This window comes from Pagrus pagrus (assembly GCF_965226575.1).
Source record: "Pagrus pagrus genome assembly, chromosome: 11".
Lineage (NCBI taxonomy): Eukaryota > Metazoa > Chordata > Actinopteri > Spariformes > Sparidae > Pagrus > Pagrus pagrus.
Window position 1 is genome coordinate 17,278,930 of NC_140195.1, and position 24,490 is coordinate 17,303,419.

At 42.1% G+C, this 24,490-nt stretch overlaps 1 protein-coding gene across 3 annotated transcripts in view; it reads right to left on the minus strand.

Moving 5' to 3' along the window:
* The window catches only part of dip2ba (disco-interacting protein 2 homolog Ba), a 48,719-nt gene that overhangs the window by 16,414 nt on the left and 7,815 nt on the right, over positions 1-24,490 (minus strand). For all 3 annotated transcript variants that reach the window (XM_084365465.1, XM_084365466.1, XM_084365464.1), the window contains 12 exons: positions 7,888-7,959; positions 6,443-6,598; positions 5,848-5,973; positions 5,451-5,687; positions 5,229-5,357; positions 4,327-4,446; positions 2,583-2,780; positions 2,187-2,278; positions 1,992-2,102; positions 1,626-1,749; positions 1,222-1,331; positions 147-249 (listed from right to left, as the gene is read on the minus strand). In XM_084365465.1, the coding sequence (XP_084221591.1) occupies positions 147-249; positions 1,222-1,331; positions 1,626-1,749; positions 1,992-2,102; positions 2,187-2,278; positions 2,583-2,780; positions 4,327-4,446; positions 5,229-5,357; positions 5,451-5,687; positions 5,848-5,973; positions 6,443-6,598; positions 7,888-7,959 (1,578 nt within the window). The remainder of the gene's footprint in view (positions 1-146; positions 250-1,221; positions 1,332-1,625; positions 1,750-1,991; positions 2,103-2,186; positions 2,279-2,582; positions 2,781-4,326; positions 4,447-5,228; positions 5,358-5,450; positions 5,688-5,847; positions 5,974-6,442; positions 6,599-7,887; positions 7,960-24,490) is intronic.

Consider the following 24,490-nt stretch of genomic DNA (forward strand, 5'->3'; position numbering starts at 1 on the left):
GAGCTCAAGAGCTGAGCACAGGTTCAACTTGTAAAGATAACTTTAAATGCCTAGTTTATAAAGCTAAAGAACAGACAAAGAGAGCCGGCATTAGAGAGAAGGCGAAGCAGGAGAGTTATAAGTTACATAAGGTGCTGAGCTCTGACCTTCACAGTAGCCACAAGCCTGCGACAGGGCCTGGCAGTGGGTCAGCATGGAGATCTTGGACACAGCAACTCCCATCACTGTCCCCTCCTTACTGGCTTTGTACTTTGGTGGAAGAGACAAACAAATAGAGACATCGACAAAGTTAAATGAGAGCACAAGCTACCTGAAAACAAACCAATAATCATGATAATAATAATAATTATAATATGAATATAATTAATACATTTCACATATGAAGGACATGTATAGCACTTGTCTGAGGGTAATTGAAGAGTAGCTTCTCTACAAACACTAACATGCGTAGGTATTAGGTTATATGTTTTCAAAAGTTGTTTAAAGTGGTAACAGACGACTGCTATGTACCGGCAACTCCCAATAACACAGGACACACAGCATATGTTTCCAAATTTCCATTAAGCTATGATCAACACCACTTTGGAAACAAGAAAGCATAAGGAGGATGGTCACTGAAGAGGTAAGTGAAATTGTCACAATTTTATAAAGAGTAATAAAAAGGTTTGAGTATTGCTTTGTGCACTTAAGTAACTAAAGCAGGGGTTAGTGTCAGGGTGGAGAGAGGAGTAGAAGAAAATATGAGGAGGAAAATTGCGAGTGTATTCATTCATTTAGTGTATAATGGAGACATGAAAGCAGTAAGGGCTGTAACATAAATCAAAATTTCAATTTCCCAGGAGATTTTGTACAGGGTGGCAGACAGAATTGCATAGTGAAAGCGAGGCTTATAGCAAACCAATCTTAATGCGTATAGTGTCATTATTCTATAGCCATTACACTGTGCAGTTAACATTTACTTCATAATTAGTTAAAGCAAAAAACTTGTCTATTGCCAGTTTTAAAAAATAACTTTTAATTCGCTATTGCACGATGTTTCACAGTTCTGGGGCATTGACGGCAAAGGCTCAGTCACACTGTGCCTCAAGAATTTGGGAAAGTCAGATGAGCTCTCCTTGAGGATTTCATAAGATGAATAAACAGAAGTGCAACATAAACAAGAACTATAGCTTTATGTGATCTATTTTAAGATTAGAAAAATCAATCAAATTATTTATTCACCTCTATGTAGGCGGTGTCTGTGTTGGCGGTGGGGATGTGAGGCTGCCAGTCTTTGGATGGTTTGGTCAGGTACTTGGTGTCCGTCACTACCCATTTCATCCTTGGCCACCCTGGTAAACATTATCACAACACCACAAAGAAACATATAGAAATATTTTAGCTGACAAAAAGCAAAAACAAAGTGCACACTAATTTGGAGCTGCACTAAATTGACAATGTTCACCTCGCAACCTCCAGGTTTCAAGGTCGAAGGTGAACAGCCAATACTTTACAAGCAGAGTGACCACAGAGGTTAAATTGGCCAGTGAACATCACACTGTGTATTTCCTTTAATGAGTCGATCTAATGGCTCCCAAAGAGACTGAGGCAAAGATGCAGGCTTTGCAGCATTTGGGCTGACTGACCTTTGAACTGGATGATCTCTCCGTTTGGCGTCTTGGGCAGCCCTTTGAGACACACCTCACTGGTCAGTGCCAGACTAACGCCACAGCTGCCCAATAGGAAGCCGATCTGCTGGCTGCCTGCGTCCTATGAAGAGAGACAAGGGTCAAGAGACTTCTGACACACAAGGAGAGGCCAGTATACAAAACTGTTACAATTAAAAACCACACATACACTCCAGCTGTCAATATGTTGATCAAAATAAATCCATATTTCTCATAAGACCATATGAGCAATTAGGCATCATATAGACAGTTTACACCATATACACAGTGCTGACTAGAGGCACATACATGGCATTAATACAAAATACATAGAAGCAGCATTACCTGTCGTGACAGCGGTACCTCAATGGGCACAGGGATGACCTCAGCTAAAAGGCAGCCATAAAAAGCCACCCAGAACATGCCTGGGTCACTGTTTGGATACACCAGCGCCACCTTAGAAACAGAAAAACTCATTTTCCGTAATGTGTTCCTTTATACTTTCCATACTGTGTGAGGACTGACTGAGAAGACGCTTACCCGATCTCCAGGCTGTAGGACAGGTTCTGTCTTGGTGCCCAGTTTATTCAGCAGTGTGTAGGCCAGTTTCAGACTGCGACTCCACAGTTTACCTGTAAAGAAGAAAAGTGAGCAATGATTTTAAAATGTCCTGTTTGCTGTCCATGTATTTATGTTGTATAACCGATCCAGGAGAGATGAACTCCACAACCCACTATAGCTCCACACCAGAGGACATGTAGGTGTTATTCTGCTCAAGCCAACAAATGTTTATTCAGTTGAGCCAGCTCATACGTAAGAGATGTGTCTCACATTTACATTTGGTAGACACAATGGCACGAACTCCACAAACAAAATACTTAAAAACTGCTGTTTGTCATCCACACCGACATTTCTATGACTTTAAACGCTGCTCACCGTATGTGAGTGTGTAGAGAGGTTTGCCAGTGATATCCAGAGCAGTGAGGGCAGGGCTCTTGGCCTGGGTGGCCCCCCAGCGGGCCAGGGCAGCCTGCAGAGCAGGAGGCCAGTTACTGACCACACCGAGGGGCTCCCCTTTCACCGGGATGATTTGACGTCCCTCTGGCTTCGGGGTGTTGGGGTCTGGCTGGGGCACTGGACAACAAGATGATAGGGGAAGCAGTAGATGAATAATGGCGCAACAACACTGTAGGCAACACAACTGATATCTATTAGTTAACAGTGAAGGTAACTAATAACATGGACAATGAGTAAATTTGTCATCAGTAAGGCTGCAACTAACAGTTATTTTCATTATTGATTAATCTGCCAATTAGGTTCACGATTAACCAGTTAGTCTATAAAAAGCAAAGCAAAAAAGCAAAAAAAGGAAAAATGCTCATGACATTTTCCCAGAGCCAGAAGTGATCTCTTCAAATTGCTTCTTTTGTCCAATCATAAATGGCAAAGAAAAGCAGTAAATCCGTCCATTTAAGAAGCTGGAAACAGCAAATGTTCAATATTTCTGATTGAAAAAAAACTGACACAGTTTAACAATTGTCAAAAGGTCCAGTGTGTTTGGGATTTAGCTGCATCTGGTAGGGGTGTAACGGTTCAAGTATTCGACCCAAACCCAAGACACACAAGCTCTTCCTGCTTCTTTAAAATCAGCTGCGTGGGAGTGTGAGTGGTGGATCAGCCGAAGACAGTGCGTCTGTGATGTTCAACAATTGTATGAATGGAAACACGTCAAACATGTTCACGCATATTAGACAGCATCACCCAGATGTGTCAGTCACTGAAGCGAGGGACAAAAACAGCAGTCCAACATCTTATCAAGGCTGTCTCTAGATGTGAAAGCACACAGGGCCTATATTTCTTTTAGTTGTTTTTTTTTTATCAGCCCTGCATAAATATATGACCTATGCGGGAGTATATGTTCCCTGTTTGCTGCTTAATGCACTACAAGCTGTACCAACAATCTCAGGTGGAACTAGGCAGAATAAACTGTAACTTGCACTATCATCTGATGAAAATAAATTTAAAGAAACCTAGCCCTATGTATTTGGGATTTTTTCTTGCCTTTTCTTCCCTTGTACCAAACTCGTACCAAACTGTGACCCCAAAACTGAGGTACAAACCGTGACTTCTGTGTACTATTACACCCTGAGCATCTAGTGGTGTAGCTGTAGATTGCAAATAACTGAACACCCCTAACCTCAGCCTTCCCTACAGTGTTCCTCTAAAAATGTGAAAACCGAGAAAGGCACTCTAGAGCCAGTGTTTGTCTGTTCTGGGATACTGAAGAAACATGGCGATGTAATATAAGCAGACTTCATGGAAGAGGACCTGCTCCTTCTATAGATATAAAAGGCTCATTCTAAGGGAAAGAAAACACAACGATTCTAGTTTCAGGTGATTAAACACCAATGAAAACATCATTATGAGTGTCATGTAACATTTCTGCCTCTAATTTCACCTAAATCCTACACACTGGACCTTTTATTTTATTTTGATCGACAAATCGATTGACTAATTGTTGCAGCTCTAGTTATCAGACATTCAAAACCCAAGAAAATGTCCATACAATATCAAATGTTAGCGTCCGTCTTTTAAAAATACACTCAAACTTTTCCCCATTTTTTTTCTATCAAAAGGAAAAACAGAACATTAATACCACATGAACACTACTGTGTCTCACCTTCTACAATCTCCTCAGAGTCATCGACGAAGAATTCGCTGAGTGGTGGTCTCTTCGGCCGTTTGAGTGTGTTTAACAGCTGCTGGATCTTGGTGGACACCCTGCTGCTGACAGGCACGCCTGCACAAACACCAAGAACAACCACCGTCACCGTCACAAACATACTGTATGTAAACAAAAAGCGACAGAACACAAGCGCACACCCAGACATGCATTTCTATCCTAACACAAATCTCTATTTGATCACACATTCTCACATAGGCAGAACCCTATGCACTAGCACACAGTCAGGATCAGAACCAGCAGCAGGAAAGATTCAAAAGGGAAATCAGAACTCGAGGAGACACAGATTGGACGACCTTTAGGAGAGGTGCTCTATGTCTAAACCTATGACACAAGACGAACATAGAGACAGATAGACAGACTCCAGGTTGGAAAGCAAGCTGATTTGGGCCTCTTCAGCATCCCTCCCCTTCCCCGGGCTCGATTTATATTACCTTTTCTTTTTCCTTTTTTAAATGAAAGGCAAGACAGGGACAGGATTAATGGACCCAAAAGAAAGAACACAAAATATCTGTCGTTAGCAGCATTCACCACACAGTGAAATGAGGATGATGTTGGAGATGATTCCGGGCAGATTTGCTTATTGATTTGAACGCTCTCCAATCAGCTTCGTCAACACATTCGGTCAATGCAAAACAGAAAATGTCACACAACAGCTGTGATTAGAACATGCAATGATTTAACCTGCCAAATCTGAATGAGATCAACAACCAGATGCCAGTTACCACATTTCAGGAATGTGATTAGGTCTACTGTGATTTCTCTCCCCACATTAGCAGAGTTGTACACCCTGAAATATAATTGTGATAACATCTGTGCTTCTTTGAGGGTGAGTGTACCGTCAGCTGTATCCAGCATGCTAGAGCGGCTCTGCCCACGGCTCATGCCCCTGACCGCTGGGGGCAGGTCCACCCTGGATCCTCTCTCCTGGGGAGTGGAGGACGTCACATCTGGGGGGACACTGTTTTCTGGAGGAGAAGAGAAAGTGACTGTGAATGAGAACGACAGCCAACAATCAGTGTTATGTATTCAAATTAGAGCTATTTAGCAGTGAAGACTACCAATGCGTGTGAAGGCCAGCACATCAGCCAACACAGAAGCAGCAGGTTGGAGCTGGGGCTGTGGCTGGGTCTTGGGCTCTCCATGTGAGAGGGTGGAGGAAGCAGACGAGGACGTGGAGGAGCTTTGGACGGAACGGTTGATCCAGTAATCTGGGCTCTGCAGGCTCTGGGCGAGCACTGCACTGAGAGCTGCCTTCCTGCGCAGTGAGCCCTCATCCTCTGATGCAGAAGATGTGTCTGATTGAAAGAGAAAATCCATTTTTAGATGTGTTTTACAATATCAAGCCCAAAAGACCACATCTCTAATTGTGTTTCATCAAAAGGTTTCTGATTGAAAAGCAGGTCCATTATAATGACACTGACCAGCGAGACGCTGAGTATGAGAAGTCTAGTTTACCTGGAGGTGTGCAGGTGTCTATGGGAGACTGAACAAAGGCTGAGCGTCTCTTGGTAGGCATGGGCAATGCCATCTTCTCTTCTTTGTGTTTGGCCAGTGCTGCCTGCACAGCCTCTGTGTGGATGTCTACATAAACAGTACGAACAAAGAGAGTGATACAAACAAGTGAGACAGAAGGAAAGATATTGACATATTTATTTGTCGTGTTTTATGGTTTATTACTACCTCCGTCAACATATCAGTAAGTTGGTTGGTTTGTCATCAGGATTACACAAAATCCACTGAACAGATTTCCACAAAATTTAGATGGAGGATGGGTTCTGGCCCAGAATAGACTCCATTAACTTTTGGTGCAGATTCAGATAAAAAGACGGATCCAAGAATTTTATCTCGCTTTCTTTAATATTGTAAAATAGGGAGTTTTGGGACATTTTTATTAATTTCTCAGGGAATAACACATGGATCTTGAGGAAAAGGGGCATATTTTGGTGGCTGGTATAATTAAGTAAGTACAAAAGGGGACTGTTAGGCCTTGGCTAAGATATGCACTCTACTGAGTGCAACTCTAGTTAAAGTGTGTGTTTTTCTGCTGTACCCGATCTGTAGCGCTCGTCCCTGGCCCCTCCACTGCGGTGTGCACGGTGGTGTTTGGAGGCTGAAGATGTGGAGGGGCCCGGGGCCTCAGGACTTGGGCTGGGGTCGGCACTGTGGCCCGGGGAAAGTTGAACATCTGGCAGGGACAGATCCACATCTGCGGAACAAAAGCAATAAGAACACAACATTAATACATACATACATATAAACATGAGCTTTTGGGAACTTGCACATGTTGTTTTTTTACATAATTCCATTACAGCTACATGCAGGCATAAATATTATATGATCCTCCCAGAAGCTCTCTAAATTTAGTCCTCACTACAGAGCCTCTGAGCACGAAGTGAAATAAGGACATGTACTTGACTGATGGAACTTATACTGTTAACGCAGTACATGAAACTAGGCTACATTCAACAAATATATTTTTAGTCAGCCGTCCTCTCCTCCCAGAGGGCCTGGGCAACAGAGTCTCTGAGGAGATGATCGTTCAGAGGGACTTAGGGGATGTTTGCAGGAGCAGGATGAGCTTTAAAGCTTCCCAATAGCTGCTCTGACATCCAGGGCAAGGTGCCCAAAACACGACGGAAAGCAGAACCCACTAACAATCGTCGGAATTTAATTAAAGTATCAAAAATGGAACTTATTCAAGTTAGTATCAGAATTTTGTCGTCCTTTTCAACATCCTGTGTGCTCAAGCTAAAACAGACCAAGGTTAAATTCGCAGGGAGGGAAGTTAAATATTCCACATTTTAAATAAGCTACAGTGACACATCAAGAAGGACTTTTTCATGCCGATGCTAATGTGGTGCATTTTTTCCTGAGGAGACACCACACCCTTGTGTGAGTCAGCTGACTGAGAAAAAAACGGATCAGATCAGCTTACCGACGAGGACAGAGGTGACTGGCTCAGAGTAGTACAGTTAAACTTGGGTACTTCCTTTCTTCTGTGAGTGCTTGTAAACTGACAGTGGTTTCAGATAATTGTGTTCACAGTCCACTGCACAAGCTCTGAGGCACGCAGTGGTTTTGTTATTCTGGGGGTTTGTTACAGTGGGGCAGTTGTTTGATGTTACTGTGTGCTTGGTTATCATCTGCACTTCCCATTTTGGCCACTAGAGTGCCACAGATAGCCAGAAATTATCTCAGACAAGTTGGACAAAGAGAATTAGAGTCACACTGGACACTCAGTGAAGTTTTAGTTTTATTGAGCTGAAAAAAGAAACACTTAACATCACACTCAAGCTGTTGTTTTTTTCTATGCAATTTTCTCACAGAAGAGGAAGAACAACCGACTGAGATGCAACTTCCAGTCATGACTTCTTCTGACATGATTACCTTCCACATCTCAGAGTGACCGCACCATGAACAATGCTGAAAGATTATGTGAAAATTACACAGGAAAGAGAGAAAGACAGCACAGAGCAGAAGAAGAGTTGGTCTTACTTGGCAAATGTTGGATGTAGGAGGCCAGCAGCTTGGCTTTCTTCTTCTCATAGCCCTTCTGCGTGATGTCACCTAGGAGAGAGGACAGTGACACCACACCGTTATGTTAGTCATACTTACCACACAAACAATACACGACTGCGCACACAAACACACACATAAACCAGATAGTCCTCTGAACCACACGCACAAACACATAGCCTCTGCTTTAGCTGACACATTTACAGGGGTTGAGTCATAATAATAATCCTCTTTAAACAAAATCTACTGAGCTCCACATGTTGACGGCTTAGTCCATTTACGGCTAGGCAAGGAGATAACACCATTGTTTGGCCTTACATTAGCCCCCGGTGAACAAACATGATGAACCTGCTCTGGGCAACGAAACCCAAATATGATTAAGGCAACTAGTAGATAACTGCCAGGCAGAGAACAATGGTGAAACTGACGGTTATTGGGGGCAGTCAGGATAGTAAGCAGAGCAAAAAGGAAGCCATGTGAGCAAGTTTCACATGGGACTCAACAATTTATCTCCTCCACCCACCACCCTCCCCTTTTCCCACTGCACACCCAGCCCCACCCCTTCCCTTCCTCATTCGGCCTTGGACCGGCACCACCGCTTCCAGAGTTTGTTGGAGAGCAATGGACGCCAGACAAAGTCCACTTAACTGGAACCCCAAAAGCACACAGTGCAGCAAACATGCATGAAGACACACCCTACTCGGTTCAATAACATACATACACACTTCCCTTATGCACACAAACAATCCCACGACTGCAAACTCTCTCAGTTATTCCCCTTCCCGTGTCCAGTGATAACACCGTATGCTATGTCAAGTGCCAAAGGACTGCTTAGCCTCAATCCCGACACCTCCTCCACACTGACTGGTGACAACAAGTCACCTACAGAGAGGAGGAATAAAAAGGTTCAAATCAAAGCTAACAGGGAGGTGATAAACACACGGGGAGAGAAGGGAACATAGCCTGAACAACAATGAAAATGAGGAGAGAGAGGGAGCCAAAGTTCAACAGCATATCGGAGGGAGGTGGGCTGGATAGACCAGCACTGGGTTGGGAGTCCCATGTGTGACTCTGACTCGGCATGTTGTGTCTTTAAACTTTCTCACACTCTTGTCACTATACGCGGGTGTGTGGCGTTTGCCTGGAAAAACAACAGAATCAGAGAGGAAGTTTCCCTCAGGATTGAGAATGTAGATTGCCAGATTGGGTTGAATTTTTGCCGATTTCTGATCCTTCCTGTGCAGAAAACTCTTGAGGTTTCACAACACTGTGAAATCTTGAGGGAAAAAAAGCGAAGAGGGAGGGAGTGGAGACAGTTGCAGAGAAAAAAAAACAGTGCAAAACAAAGCCAGAGAGACAGTTTTAAAGGGAGGGAGTGTGTGATTGAGTGCTGCTGAGCGCTTTGTCATTCACTGAGTGAAAAAAGCTCAAATGGGGTGGCCAACATTCAGCTGTGACTTCATGCCTGGGTGCACACACTTGCCTGAAATGTACTAACTTGGGACCAAAAACACGGCAGCAAATTTGTGTTACACTCTCCGTTTCATTGTTTGTCCTTCTCTTAGGCTTGTTTATATATTTTTTAAAATAACACTCACAGACAGACATGCAAGCACAACAATCAGAGCAAATTGATTGTAGTGAACTGGAGCATCATTGTTGTTGGAGACGGGGTTCTGTCCAGGCTAGTCCTGGTGCCCGAGCCGTGCCCGGAGGGAGGAATTGGAGGGATGGAAAGATGGAGCAAGGGAGGGCGGTCATTAACACGGACAGAGGAGAGTCTGTGCTGGTGTGGGGGCATAACAACAGGCGTGGACTGGCACAACCACGCCGGCTCTGTCGCTGGCAGCGGGCAGAGAGACACTGAGGGCCTCTGGGTTGAAAGAGTGACTGTGACAGCTGCTTCAAAACAGAGGAAAAGCTGTATGTTTGGAGAGTAAGAATGTGGTGTTTTGAGTGCGAGTGTGAGCAAAACAGTACAGTGACTGTGTGGATGTGTGTGTGTAATCTGAGGTCAGGGGACAGGATATGAGCGTTACCCCACCCTGTGTGTGCGCTGCCAAAAAATCGTCTCCCTGTGTGTCTAGAGAAAGAGGAATGTGCTGATTGGAGAACTGCATACTAACAGAGAGGGCCAACTGGCCAGGAGAGCGAGCTCATTGGCCAAAAAGTCCCCTGAGGTGGAGGAAGCGAATGTATCTGTGTATGTGTATGTGTGTGTGTGTGTGTGTGTGTGTGTGTGTGTGTGTGTGTGTGTGTGTGTGTGTGTGTGTACACAGCTGGTGCAGGTTAACGGGTGCTACAGTACACAGAGGAATGAATGCTGACCGAGCCCGGAGCAGAGCGGGCATTACGGGCCGTCCCCTTGAGATGTGTGTCAGTGTGTCAAACCAGGACCGCGTGTGTTTGGTTGTTCAGGCACATGTTGCACCTGCACAAAATAGTTTGGTGGTAAGTTTGTGTAAAGTTTAGTCACAAAGATCATCTAAAATCTGTAATCAATCATCGTAAGCCATCTTCCTTTAAGTTTGTCTATATCCAGTTGGTTGTGTAAACAGGCTGACCAGTGCGGCTGCTTCAAAACTCATTCAAGACAGGATGACACTGACCTCTGTGACTCTTCCTTTACACTCCTGCTGTTGACCTCTGACCTCAGGACAAGTCAGATAGAGGGGCTGATCCTCTGGCAGCTGACAGCGCAGGGTCACAGAGGGGATAGACACGCGCACAAACAGCATTCCCAGTTACAGCTATAATTATAGCAGGCTAAAGCGCATTCGGACATAAAGGGATTTTACAGTACAAGTCATGCATCCAGGCATTAACGACCACTTCAGTTTTAATCTGCACCCGCATTCTCCAGTCTGATCCAGCACATGAGAGGCCTTTTGTGTTTGTGCAGCTCATCTCTGTGCCTTGCATCAATATATGCACACAATGACGGTCATCCGATTTCAATTTCTATATTTCTGCGATTACAGCTATTGTTACAGCGATGTCATTTTCTATTTTTAGGTTTTGGTCACACAAACATGGTCATTTTCTAAATTTTTCAACTTCCAAAAATGTTTTGAGATGGATACAGTCAACTGATTCCTTGAGCTGACTGTCTCTGGTGTCCAGAGTGGTGGTTCTTTAATATAAGAGGCTTCATGAATACCAGGACAAGGGCCAATTCCCCCATGGACACCTCTGTCATTAAATCTAAACACTGAAATCTTATAAAGTAGTGCTGACCAATAATTCATAACATGTGCAATAAGCATGAAAGAGACCACCTTTTAAGAAAATCGTACTCAGCTATATTCTTGACTTGTACTCCAGGTTCCCAAGTACTTCTGTGATCATTTTTAGGTTGTTTTCCTTCAGCATTTTTTAATAATTAGATACTGGAGTCATACCCACAATGTATACATTTTGGCCGGTAAAAAATATGGTTGGCCAGTGGAGTTTTTCATCTACCAGTCCCCTTGGCCATTGAGTAAAAATTTGATTTCAGAAACATGCATTCACACTCAGCATGCGAAAACATTAGACCTATCAGATGGAGCCCTGGATACATGAGTCATGCATTAACACCATCAGGTTGTAGGAAATGAACAGCTATTAGTGCTGTCAAAATACTCGATTTTCTAACTTCGATACAATATCTTGAAAAATATCAGTACCATTTTCGATTTCACAGGGTGGAACTGACACAACATTGAAGGAATACAATTTCAGACTTTTATTAAAAGATAAATATAACAAAGCTCTTGCAACTATGTGTTAAGCACAACAGCATCTAAGAAAAAACGAAACTGGTACTAGTGTATCGATTAATTAGCAAAACAATTTGCACTGAAACTGTTTCAAATATTAAAAATCGATGTGTATCTATATCTTGAACTAACATAACTAATATCAACTTCAATATTTATTAACTTACATTAATACTCATCAATGTTATTTCACATCACAGATTTTCCTCATATCGTGCAGCCCTTTTATAAAGTGGATTTCTAGCTCTCACATCGCTCTTCAGGAATGGAACCCAATAACTTTAGATTAAGGCTTACAAGAAAAGCAATCCAAGAAAAACACGAGCTGTCGGGATGCCGGAGTGCTTAAAGGGTACTAAACATCAATGCCTTGATGGTCATTTCCGAGCAGCTGAAACATGAATCATCTGACTGCAGCTGACATTACAGTTTCTTAGGTCACTATTAACAATGGACTAAATATTTGGTTTCTAAAACAAACCCAAAGAGGAACACTAATACCAGATTAATGCTGAATAAATGATGAGTAATGCACAACGGTATGAGAACAGCACACAGTCAGAGAGGGCTGGGAAGGAGAACACACAGTGTGGGGGGAATACACAATGACTACGTTTACATACACACTATTATTCTGAACATGACAGTATTCCCATTTTTATTTGGGTCAAGTAAACATCTTATTTCATTTGGATATTCAGAATTACGTGTTCTATGTTTGCGACACATGGCCTTTTGCCTGTTTACAGTCAGCTCTGAGCGTTGTCTGGCCAACATTTTGCAAGGCTGGGGTAGAGAAACATGCCCAAAAGAAAAGCCCACATTTCTGGTCGGAAGGAGAAACGCACCTACTTTAAACATTATGACAGGCTCGAATGTCACCCAGGGCTGCAACTAACTATTATTTTTCACTGATGATTAATCTGTCAATTATGTTCTCAAATAATCAATGAACAGTTTGGTCTATAAAATGAAAATTGTGAAAAATGTCGATCAGTGTTTCCAAAAAGCCCAAGATGAGGTGGGTAAAATGTCTTGTTTACGATATTCAGTTTACTGTCATAGAGGAGGAAAGAAGCCAGAAAAGCTTTACTTTTAATTAGAGAATTATTCCTTTTTTTTAAAAATCGATTTTCAAAATATTTGTCGATTAATTTGATAGTTGCCAACTACTCGATTAATCGTTGCAGTTTCAACAAACACATTTTTGGATATTTACAAATATTGCATCGCTGACCTTTTTAAAAAAATGTGGTTGATCAAATTAAAGAGGGAGGCTGTGTTTGTTAATCTAGAAGTATGTACAGCTGCATGTAAACTGGAATATTAGTGGAATATTCAATTTTATTAGCCATGTAAACAGCTTGGTAGGAATATTGTCTTCTTCGGAATAAGGGCAAATTGTTTATTTTTTAATATTTAATTTTGATTTATTTAACGTTTATTTAATCAGGAAAAGTCTCACTGAGAATAAAAATCTAAGCTAAGTTACACATTTGCAGAAGTAAACAAACATGACAATTAAAATGAAGATGGATAAATTCCTGAGATATAAACTATCAAAACATTTATCAACATTCAAAACATCTACAGCCGATGTCCGTTCTTCCAAGCCGTTAAGAATCCAGCCGGTGTATTTTCTGCATGCAAACATAGTCAATGAAACACAAATCAACTGGGATAAATCCAAACCAGAAGCATCTAATGCAACCCTGACGCAAGACTAATTCAGCAAAGGGGTTAATTTAATATAGGAATTAGAAGAGGACTTGAAAGAGATTTTTTCAGTTTGTATTAATAATCTAAGTGAGCAGTTTAATTCTAGCTGCTGCCATCAGCAAACAGCACTTTGGCACGAGTCTCAGACATTTACATAAAAACTCCCACAACAAAGTCAGTGAGCTCCCCAGCTATCACTTCAATCAGAGTAACACCTGCTGCCAACTTTTACACTCTGACGTTTTTCTTCTTAACTGATGCTGGCTAGCTTGTGACAAACTGCTGTAATTTTGGAGAATACTTCTCTCTGCCTGAGAGGCTTAGTAAAGCACTTTTTAATGCCAACTTTTCTATCCGTTTTGTGGCGAGAGCACATTTTCTTAAATGAAAAAGCCACTGGCAATTTGCAAAAGCAAGCATGAAAGTGACTATACTTGTTTTTTAAGTATAGAGGAAGAACCCTGGGTTATGGATGAATATGGGAGTATATGAACAAGGGACTAGATGATGAAAACACTCAAGCAGAACCGACAGTATCGCAAAGCAATAAAGGCAAGGAGCCAGCAGTTTCCAGGGGGGTATTCATAACAGTCAGAGGTCAAAGCTCGGCTAATGTCTCCTCTATACCACAGAATGATGAGCTAATAATTGATTCTATGAGATGGGAGAGAGTCTGGACTGTACTATTAACACCCGCCCATCCACCAACCTGCCCCCCACACATCCACACACACTGGAACAATTAGATTAAAGTCAGTAAAGTAAGGCGCAGAGGTAAAAGATTTGTGTTGTGTCTTCGTGTGGTGGGGGGTACTGATTGGCTTTAGGATTCAGCTGATTAGACTCTCTGCACCCTCAGTTTACCACGACACTAACATCACGTATAAACAGGCAGCACGCATTTTCATGTGAAAATGATTGAGTCAGATTTTCACTTCTCTGTCCATGATGTTGCAATGCTTATGTTATCTCATTAAATGATATGTCTTAGGTTGGTTTTCTGTCTATACCATGTACAGACCCCTGCGATCCCTTACTCAACACATGTATTTAGCCCCCCCACTGGTATTGCTCTGTAATTACTGTGGGCAGATTAGCCGGGCGACCTCCAGCTCCAGGAGGAAGTGACATGATCATTTCTGCCACCCACAGTTTCCTCTTGCCTCAGTATCAGTTCCTCTCCCTGCATGCACGCAGGCATCAACATGTCACAGGTTACTCACAAAAACATGACTGTACTCAAACACTCCAGTAGAATCATTACCCAGATTACACCAATAGTGGTAAATAAAACCTTGCTTTCACATCGTGAGAATCATCCAGCATTCACATTTTTGGCTCTATCCTAATCTGTAATCTGAGATTACATCCAACCTAACAGATTACATCGCTCCGTCTGGACAAATAGATGACAAAAAATGTCTGAATTGAAGCTAGCCACTGAGCCTGTAGTGTAGGGCTGTCTTCTCGCCCTGTGAGGTCATCGTCGGGCTTCTAGCCAGCGATACTGGTTCAGTTCAGACAAGGCTGTCTTTGTTTATCAGTGGTTTATTGTCTGTGACAAACACGATGCGAACATACTACACTCTTACAACTCAATCTCACGAGAAATAGACACCAACTAAACAAAGATATTCTCCCTGTAGAGAGTTGGTGAGCAGATGACAGCGAGGAGACAAACAGAGCACAAATAGAAATAGTCACACAAACAGCCAAAGTCTGCACATTGACATGTAAATACGCACATAAACACAGGGGCTGAGAGGAACTAACGTCAGCCACAGGATCTTATTTATAGAGACTCTGAGCAGAACCACAAAAACAACGGGCAGCCTGTGCTGAGAACATGGGTAAATAGCACTCTGCAGGAAATGCATATGAATGAGTCTGACACCAAGGCCACTTAATGGCACCTGGTCATTAGTTTAAGTAGATGTTATATGCTAATTTCCATAGTTTATGCTCTAAAGTGGAAGTAAACTCCCATACTCTAGATGTGCATTTCCACGCATGATTTATTTTTTATACTGTGAACTAGAGCTGATGCCGTAAGTCTATCAACAAACTAGTCAAATAAATGGCAACTATCTGGAAATCTGGTAAATCATTTGAGGAATTTTGCCAAAAATTCCCTTGTACCACCTCATGAACTGTAAAGATTTGCTGCTCATTTTTGTCTTATGTGATGTTATGCTTATGTTAATCTTTAGGATTTGGTCTTAGACAAGCAAACAGCTAGATAACATCAACTCTGGAAAACTGAGATGGGCATTCTTCACATAATCTGACATTTTACAGACCACAGAGAAACTGAAACAAGTCCAGTTGCCATGACCTGGATGACTGAGAACCTTCGTCAACATTAGTTGCAGGACTGTACACCGTTTTGACAAAAGATCTTATCAATCTGATCTGAACGATCATCGTCAGTGTTGAGTGAAAATGAAAATCCTGAATGTTTTCTGGATATTTGGGCCTTTAATGAATTTAATGTACCTTATGTAACTTCTTTGTACCAGAAAACTGGATGAGCCTCCACACCCTTAAGACCGTGTAGTCTCAAAGGCTGAAGGTACTTCTTCTCAGTGTATCATCAGCTATTAAATACTTGCAGCAATGAGCTGTAACTCAGGGAGTATTATGTCCATGTCTGGAAACTGATTGAAACATTTGTACAAACGGCCTCCCACCTCCAGGACCAATGTTTTCCACTCCAAAAGCAGGCCTACAATTCCTCTGGGAGCCAGCTAGTCCATGTGGGGGTTTTCAGTCAGACAGGGAGGATGAAGTGATCTCTGGATGGCTAGAGAAATCTGCCGGCCAGCTGAGAAAAAGGCTGGGGGAGTGTAATTTCTCTTGACAGAATCTCCATTGGAAACAGAAATTGGGTTTGTGTTTGGTTGCTTTGAGGGTGGAACCAGCAGTTCTTGACAGTCAGCTGACAGTGGAGATTGAGTTTCGGCCATAAATAAGTGCTGAAGTACTTCAACAAAGTGTTGCAGCAAGCAGATAAAGAATGTGTTATTTTGTCAAACAGAATATAACAGTGCATCTTATTTTTTCCCCAGAATGACTACAAATACCTGATATAGTAATGACACCCCCAGTTTATTTAAGTGGAACAGTATGTCATCAATGTCAACAAGACATCTTTTTGTCTTATCTAACAGATACTGTGACATAAGTTGGTGTCAGAAGAACGTCGAGTTCGGGTTGGGCCGAAAGACGATGACATCCTCCATCATAGATGGCCAACAGTCATGGACTTCTGAGCCCTGTGCCATCGTAACATTGTGATTTAAAAGGCTGCCCGCCAGAGAACAAAGTAGTGTGTCCCTTCAGAGTTGCTGTACGGCAGGAGTTGTTTGTGTTTGACATGTTGGAGAGAAAATTAAAAGAAGTTTTATACTGCTCGATGCATTATAGTGACCTTGCCAGGAAATTCTTCGATTAAACCTGCCCAGTTCGGCGAACCCAAGACGCTTGGATATACTGGAGGCGGCAGGGTTTCTTTTCTGCTGGCTGCTATCATTGCGTTTCTTTCGATCGTGTTATTTGTGTTTTCTTAGCTTAGCTCCCTCCATATAGCTAGCTGGATAACTTTGTTTCAAGCTTCTGAGGCTGAACACAGCTAAGTGACAGACATGTCGTGCAGAGACAAAGACTCTTCTTTGCAGGGTGAGTTCAGTGAAGTGAAGCAAAGACTAGGAGGGAGCAAGGGACAGACACACTACCTCAAACTCAGAACACATAGTAAATCAGAGTGTAGATCCTCAAAGAGGATGTAACAGGAAGTGTGACCAGTATTGAAAGTGAAACCATGTAGCTTAGGTGGGGCCGCAGCAAGGTGGGACTTACAGCAAGCCAGAGAAAGAGAGACATTTTTTTTTTTTAAAACAGACAAAGATGCAGCAACTGACAATGTATACACCCATCAAAGTCACTGTATCAGTACCTTGAATGTGAGGAAATCACACATTCTTTCAGCTTCAGTGCAAACACCATCATTGCAAAACGTGTGCATACATATGAACAAACACACCCACAGGCATGCAGGCCAATTGTCAACTCAACCCCCCTCCGACTCAAACACCTAATCATTTCATCAAATCTGACCATCCTGTAGGGGATAAAAACACTTCAGCTCAATTGTGTTGGCCCTGCTAAGATCTAAATCAGACTGGATGGTCAGTCAGCATCCTGAAGTTATTTCTGCCAAACAAATAAAACTAATGTTCCTGCCAAGCTTTTAAAGCGTTCTGTTTGAGTGCAGAGAGCTTTGCCCTACTTCCGACATTAATTCTATTACATTGTGCACTTAATATTGGCAGAGACAGCCCTCTTGAGCTGCTGTATGGGTACAGTGAGTGAGTTTCGAGCTGGGGACAGTAAGTGTTGACAGCTCATTTCTACTTTTGACTCATTGAGAAAACAAAAACTTATATTTCATCAAAATCTGACACTGCCCATACACTTCTTTTACTCACTGATTGTAGTCACAGTATCTCCCTGTAGACAATAACAGGCATGTTGCACAATCTTGGCAGTGATGAGCCATTGCAAATATAAAAGTCGGAACACATTACTTCATCAAAGTGATAAGACCGGTAAACAACTGTAGATGAGTCACACAACAACCTCACACAGGCACATGTGGTTTGGATCTTAATAAGCAGCAAAGGTTAAAGTAGTTTACTCTTCAGTCAGGCCGCCCTGAACTACACTATAACCATAATGGGCTGTTAAGTAACTAGCTAGCTGCTTGTGGCATTGGGTGCACACAGATGAGTGAGATCACCGGAAGTGAGAGGCCAAATCCCAGATTGATTTCTGTTGGATTATTTTAAGATACTGAACAATAACTGCCTAAAATATTACTGTACTGGGGCTATCACATGATTTACTGATAGACGCTTTTCATAGGAGACATTTTGACATTTCATAGCTGTTAAAACACAGGTGTCATAACTAAGATTATTTACACCTGTGCTTTAATGGCTCCATTCAATTTACATCAGCCAGGTCCAGGGTGTAACTGGTATTGTACATTCAAATGGCTGACTGGCTTTCCTGCAATGATGAGTCAAAGGGTCTGACAAAGATGTTTTGCTTATGTTCTTTAAACTTAATGAAATACGTCAACCTTTTTGAGAAATGAGCCTTTTCGCTTTCAGAGAATTAAAAGAATGATACTACCCTGGAGGCAGTTAGCTTAACTCAACATAAATGCACATTGACATGTGAGTGGTATCCACCTTCTCACCTAACCCTCGGCAAAACAGTGAATCAGCATTACTCACTGCACTATTTTTCAACAAGTCTGACAAAGAATTGTGATCCTAACAAGCTTCACCGTTTTCAACACAAAAATGAGTGGCACTGGACACACTGAATGGATACAATGAATACACAGCTCGAAATGACAAACAGGAAAACTTGGGCAGCACTTGTCAATAATATCTTCCAGAAAAACTAACACCTATTCAAATCACTACAGTTTACAATATGTTTTTCTTTCTGGCATAAATGGTCTTTTTCACAGAACACTTTTCTTTAACTGTTTCAACATGTCACAGTAGACATAGCTGTCTAGCTCTAGGCTATTATAAACAGGACTTATTTAAATTCTTTCCACACTAAAAAACAGGGCCAACAAAGCAACTGCATTTTGTGTCAAACTCGGTTCCATTCACTCTAGCAGCCACCTTGAAGAATTCAACAATTAAAGGACATTTTACAAGGAAAATTCAGTGAAGCATGTCACAATACAAAGATCTTCCAGCAGCAGTGCAAACTTGTAACAGAGCTCAATACCTCAGCAAATTGGTCAGTCAGACTCGGGATAGTTTCCTTGAGCAAAGAAACCACTTTTCCTTCTCATTGCTTGCTTTACAAAACAGTTAGCAAACCACAAATAATGTGTCACATTTTGCTCTTCTTGGAGAGAAAACAGCTGATCAATCATGGAGTTAAATGTTCAGTTTTTTTTTTATTTTGCCGTTCTCTCAGGCTGTACTTATAAAGATACATTGATGGGAACATGTCTATCGTCATAGCTAACTGGGAACGGAACCATCATCATGTTATTTTTAAATCCTGTGAATCTTTGTACTATTACCAGTTGTTAAAAGGCCTATTCCACAGTATAAACTGACCTTTGTGAGTTTGTTTGTTACTTCCTCTTGTAGCTCATTTATTTTACAGTGTAACTGGGTCAGTAGGTTGACTCTGACTTAATTCAGCAAACTGTAAAAGTGAGGGAAAAAAATGTATTCAGACAGAAGCATCCTGGTATTTAGCTGCATGAAAGACCAGTGTTTCAGCATTGTTGTGTAACCAGAGCACAGTGAGCAGTGACAGTGAGTGAAAGGTATCAACTTTCAGTGCGGCGGTGTTGTAGTTAAGAGGTACAGGGGTCAGAAGTGTGAGGCAGACCTGACCTGAGGTTCACTGAGCCTTGTACATCAACCCAACTGTCATCTGTTGACTGCTCATTAGCTTGAACACACAAGTCAGTGAGTACACAAGACAAAATATTGCCAAACTCATGTTAGCTTAGCAATATCTCCATGTTCCATCTCTGGATGACGTATATACAAATGATGCTCCTTGACTCTGCTTAATTGCTCATGGATGATGGGTTAAAAGCAGGCATTAATGTACAAGGAGGAATGTTAACCAGGCAGCTGACTCATTAAATCAATATTATACGCTCATAACAGGCCGTGAGTGGTCTTTGAGAAACACTCACATCCCGGGTGTGGAGTCTACAGCTGACACTTAGACCGCCTTATTGCTTACGTTCCACTCTCTGGACAGCTCACGGTCCTGACCTCCCACCACCCACTGCTCACAGTCATTAAACAGCCTGTCATCAGGATGGGAATCTATCGCTGCTCTGAAAATGATAGCTCTGAATCTGCGGGGAAGCTCAACAAGGTGCAACCCCAGAGGAAAAAACACAGCGTGGTGAAGAAGAGGCTGTAGAGATGCATGTCAACCTTTGCATCCGCGAAAACATTTCACCTCTTGTGGAACTGAAGGCGTAAGGTCACAGGGGAGTGGTAGTGAGGCAAGGTTAGCAACAAGTTACTCACTACAACAGAAGCAGGTAGGGGATTAGATGGCAGTGTAGTGATTGAAGGGAGGCAAGGCGAGAGGCAATTAAAACTGGTATAATCCTGATTCAGCTTAAAGAAGTTACTTCTTCACTAGCACAGGTACATTTGAAAACCATATGTCCAGAGCTTAGCCGCCAAAAACTCTATGCCAAATATATATGCCAACCAGTGCAACACATTTTAAACTGTACAATCTCCCTTAATTATATGCTAACATAATTGAAAAGTGTACATTTCATGTCATTGATGAAAAACCAAGTGGCTTACAGTATGAGATCATAAAGATTCCCCTTGAACTAGCTCCTGTACTGTTAGCAGCTATCGTTAATGTTAAGCTAGCAAGCCTTTTGCATCAGAGTACAGCTAATGTTAAAATGGAAAATTGGATGTTATAGCAGCATAACTTTACATGTCTCCCAATATTAGTTTGGCTTCGTCCTCATCAAGAACTACCTGTTTGTTTAAAGCATTTCTGTCCTACATATTACAAAAGAAAGCTTGAGGTAGTGTTTCTGTCTCCGTCCGTTTTGATTCCATAAACTGAGGCAACATTAGAGAAAAAAAAGGAAATAATACTAGTGTGCACATGGTCTGAGTCTCATGAGAAAGTTCAGCTGGATAATCTTGGGATTTAACTTAACTCGTGTGGCTGTTTCACCACACTGACAGCTAACCGATGTTGATAACATCCAGACAGCAGACATCAGTGTGTCGTCACCGTGTGGGAGCATGTAGCTCGCCAAAAACCTACAGCTGAGATGAACAAGGGCCTCCTACTGACACTGGAGTGAGAGAAACACTGTGTTGATGTACTGTCACTACTCTCAGTGGCATGTGGCACATCTTTAGGTCCACAAATCATAACAGTCCAATTCAATGCTAGCATTACAACATTTGGTGAAATACTCATAACAACAGTCATAACATCACAGATCAGGCTTAACAGCAAATAACCAATTTTAATAAATCAACTTGAAATGATTAATGTCAACCTAGACAGGACTGTGGCGTTAATTGAGAGCCAAAATATGAACCTTATGTTTCCATTCAAGGTAACAGACATACAGTATGTGGATCCTTGCCAGTCCAGAAGCCTGTGCTATAGACAATTGAGGATTAAGAGGTTGAAGCCCCACCCTTGCGATGTGTTTTCATGGTCTTTGTTTTACCTCTTTCTCTGGGGAGTTGAATTAAAGGGGTCCATGACTACAAGCCAAGCTCAAACACAATGTGTTCTGAGGGGCCAAGAGGGGAGATACACATCAGCTTGTTCAGGGGGCTTCCTGAGGACTTCTACTCACTGGGTATTTTCGATAAGCCTTTGGCAAATGCAAGTCCAACAGAAAAAAAATAACCCAATGAGTGACCAGCAGAGAAAGCGGGTGACCTTTTGGAAACTTTCATTGTACATTATACACCAGGACTGCTTTACCCTTGAGCTCTGGTTTCCCATCAGCCCTTCCTGTGACGCAGGCCTGAGCTTTCATATATAGAAACTGACCAGCTGCTGAGAAAATACCCTGTGTTCTCCACACCCTCTTCAAAGGCTGTAGTGATCAGCTGTGGTTGATCAGCTGAAGAGCCAGAGAGAGAGAGAGAGAGAGAGAGAGAGAGAGAGAGCCAGAGAGAGAGAGAGAGAGAGAGAGAGCATGAATTACATGATTTACAACATACAGCGGGTTAATGGTCAGAGCTCTGGTCATTTCAGTTAAACCCAATCACAGTTAGAAATGTCATCTATTTTTACAATCAACTCATCTGTGTGCACCATTTTTACAATCTCATCATGTGGAGAAATCTTTTTAAATGATCTGTTAACATTATTTTATTACTTAAATGGAATAATGTCTTTAACAATCCAAATATTTGAAATTCCTCTTTAGCTTCCAAGTCTTGTGTCGATAAAGGACCTGACTTCTGAATTTAAAGCAAATAATTATTCACAGATACATTTTTGAACTCAACTGTCACTGATGGCTAACTAGCCATCTAGCCTGTAAAATGATATTAGTGGAAGCACTTGTCTGTCATTGATGCTTGTTACTAGTTTGGAAGAGAGGCTAGCTAACTAAACTAGCTAACTAAGCTAACTAATGTTATAGGTCAGCCAAGGAGCACTGCATTAAAGAACAGACATGAACATTTTGTCCATGAGAAGAGGCACACTTCCTTCTGTACAGTGATATGGTTGGTGGGTGTGATTCGGTAGAATGAAAATGGTCCCTAAAAGAAACTGCTCACAACAAGGATTCTTTGGTGCTCTAAGCACCAAAGTGGAGGGCCATCTAGTTCCATTATATTCCAGGGAAGGCAGACATTTATATGACCCATATCTCCAAGACTTGGCAACTCACACCAAGCTAAATGAATAAACAGCACAACAGGTAGGGGAAAAGTATGTATTTTTGATTTGAGGCTGAAAAGCTCCTTTAAAGCTAATGTTTTATATTCTCACTTCCTGTGCTGCTGTCACAATGACTGGTTATATGCAAAAATGTAGTCCATTTATGTAAATTTAACTAATGGCACACCTAGTGATATATGCACAGAGAGAGGGAAGGGAGCCCTTTTTCAGACCAACAAAAAATAAAATATGAAAACTGTTCCTTCCTGATTGCTTCAAGGAAGCTTTGACAGGAAGGATCACACTTGTAAACACGATGATGTTTACAAGTCAGGTGCCACAGGCTATGTCAAAAAAGCAAACATGAACAAAGTGAAAGGAACAATGTGAATTTGGTAGCTTCTTACATCACAGCGCCTGCTGCTCTGATCATCTGTTTCCCTTGAACAGTTGGACACACCCACAGGTTGGTTGTAAACACTCAATTATTGCACCTGCATCACCACATGATAATAACAAGACTCTGAAAACAAATAAAGTTGACCTAATACTCACTCTGCTGAAGTACTTATGGTGTATTAGCATGAAATAAAGCCTACAGCTGCCTGTAATCACTCTAAACATCCTCAGCAGTTCTGTAGTATAAAGTATTAAGTGTCCCAAGCTTGCAGGTGACATGCTACAAATATCTATAACTGCTGGTATGATGCTTTAACAATTAGCATACCTATAGCAACTTTCTCCATGGGTCAAACAGCAGGCTGATTGGCCTGAGAAGGGCAGTTCTCAACAGGCCGCGGTATTTCACACACAACCCATGGGCGTAACAGTGACCCACATGTAGCAGCCAACCTGCCAGTTGGTTGGATGTGGAAGTGTTTTCTTCTGGCTGCTGACGACTAGCCAGGAACATTAGCCTCAGCGAGAAAGAAATACACACAATTAGGACTGACTCCTTGGGACTTTGAGAGGGTGGCCTCCACTGCAATAATGGTGGAGCTTTTGTGTCAAAGAGATGCTTGTTTTCTCCTCCTCAGGCATGAAAGCGAATTTGTCTTGCCAGCCAGGTCTATTTATATGCACAAGAGCATTCTTCAGCATTAGCACAGTCACATGGCCCGCCGGGCAGTGGATATGGCCTAGCGATACATCAGAGGGGCTCTGCATCGGCTCGCACACTCTGACAACACCATGAAAACATAACTGGACTTGATCTCTGTTAGGCCACCAATTGGTTCACCATTTAGCCTATGCGATATAAATCAGTCAACATTGTCTGGTGTGTCACAGCCTGGGCCCCTGACTAAATAGATGACTGTAAGAAAAAGCATTGAGTGGGAAGATTGCGCAATTGAACATCAGAGAGGTGCTTCACCATCATCTTCAGCCTATTTGAGATTGAAGGTTGGTCAAGCGGTGAATGAAGGTGGGTGTCATGGAGACTGGAAGAAAAAGGGTCCGATATCACAAAATCCCCATTCACTCTCCCCTTTTTGGCGAGTCATAGGTGGCATCACGGCTGACAAGTCAGTAAACAGCCCAGTGAGACAGGAGTCTAAAACAGGTTCTCTTACTTTGCAGTGCATGGATTTGCCCTGGAGAGGAGGACACACCTAATTACAGTGACTCACAGGTTT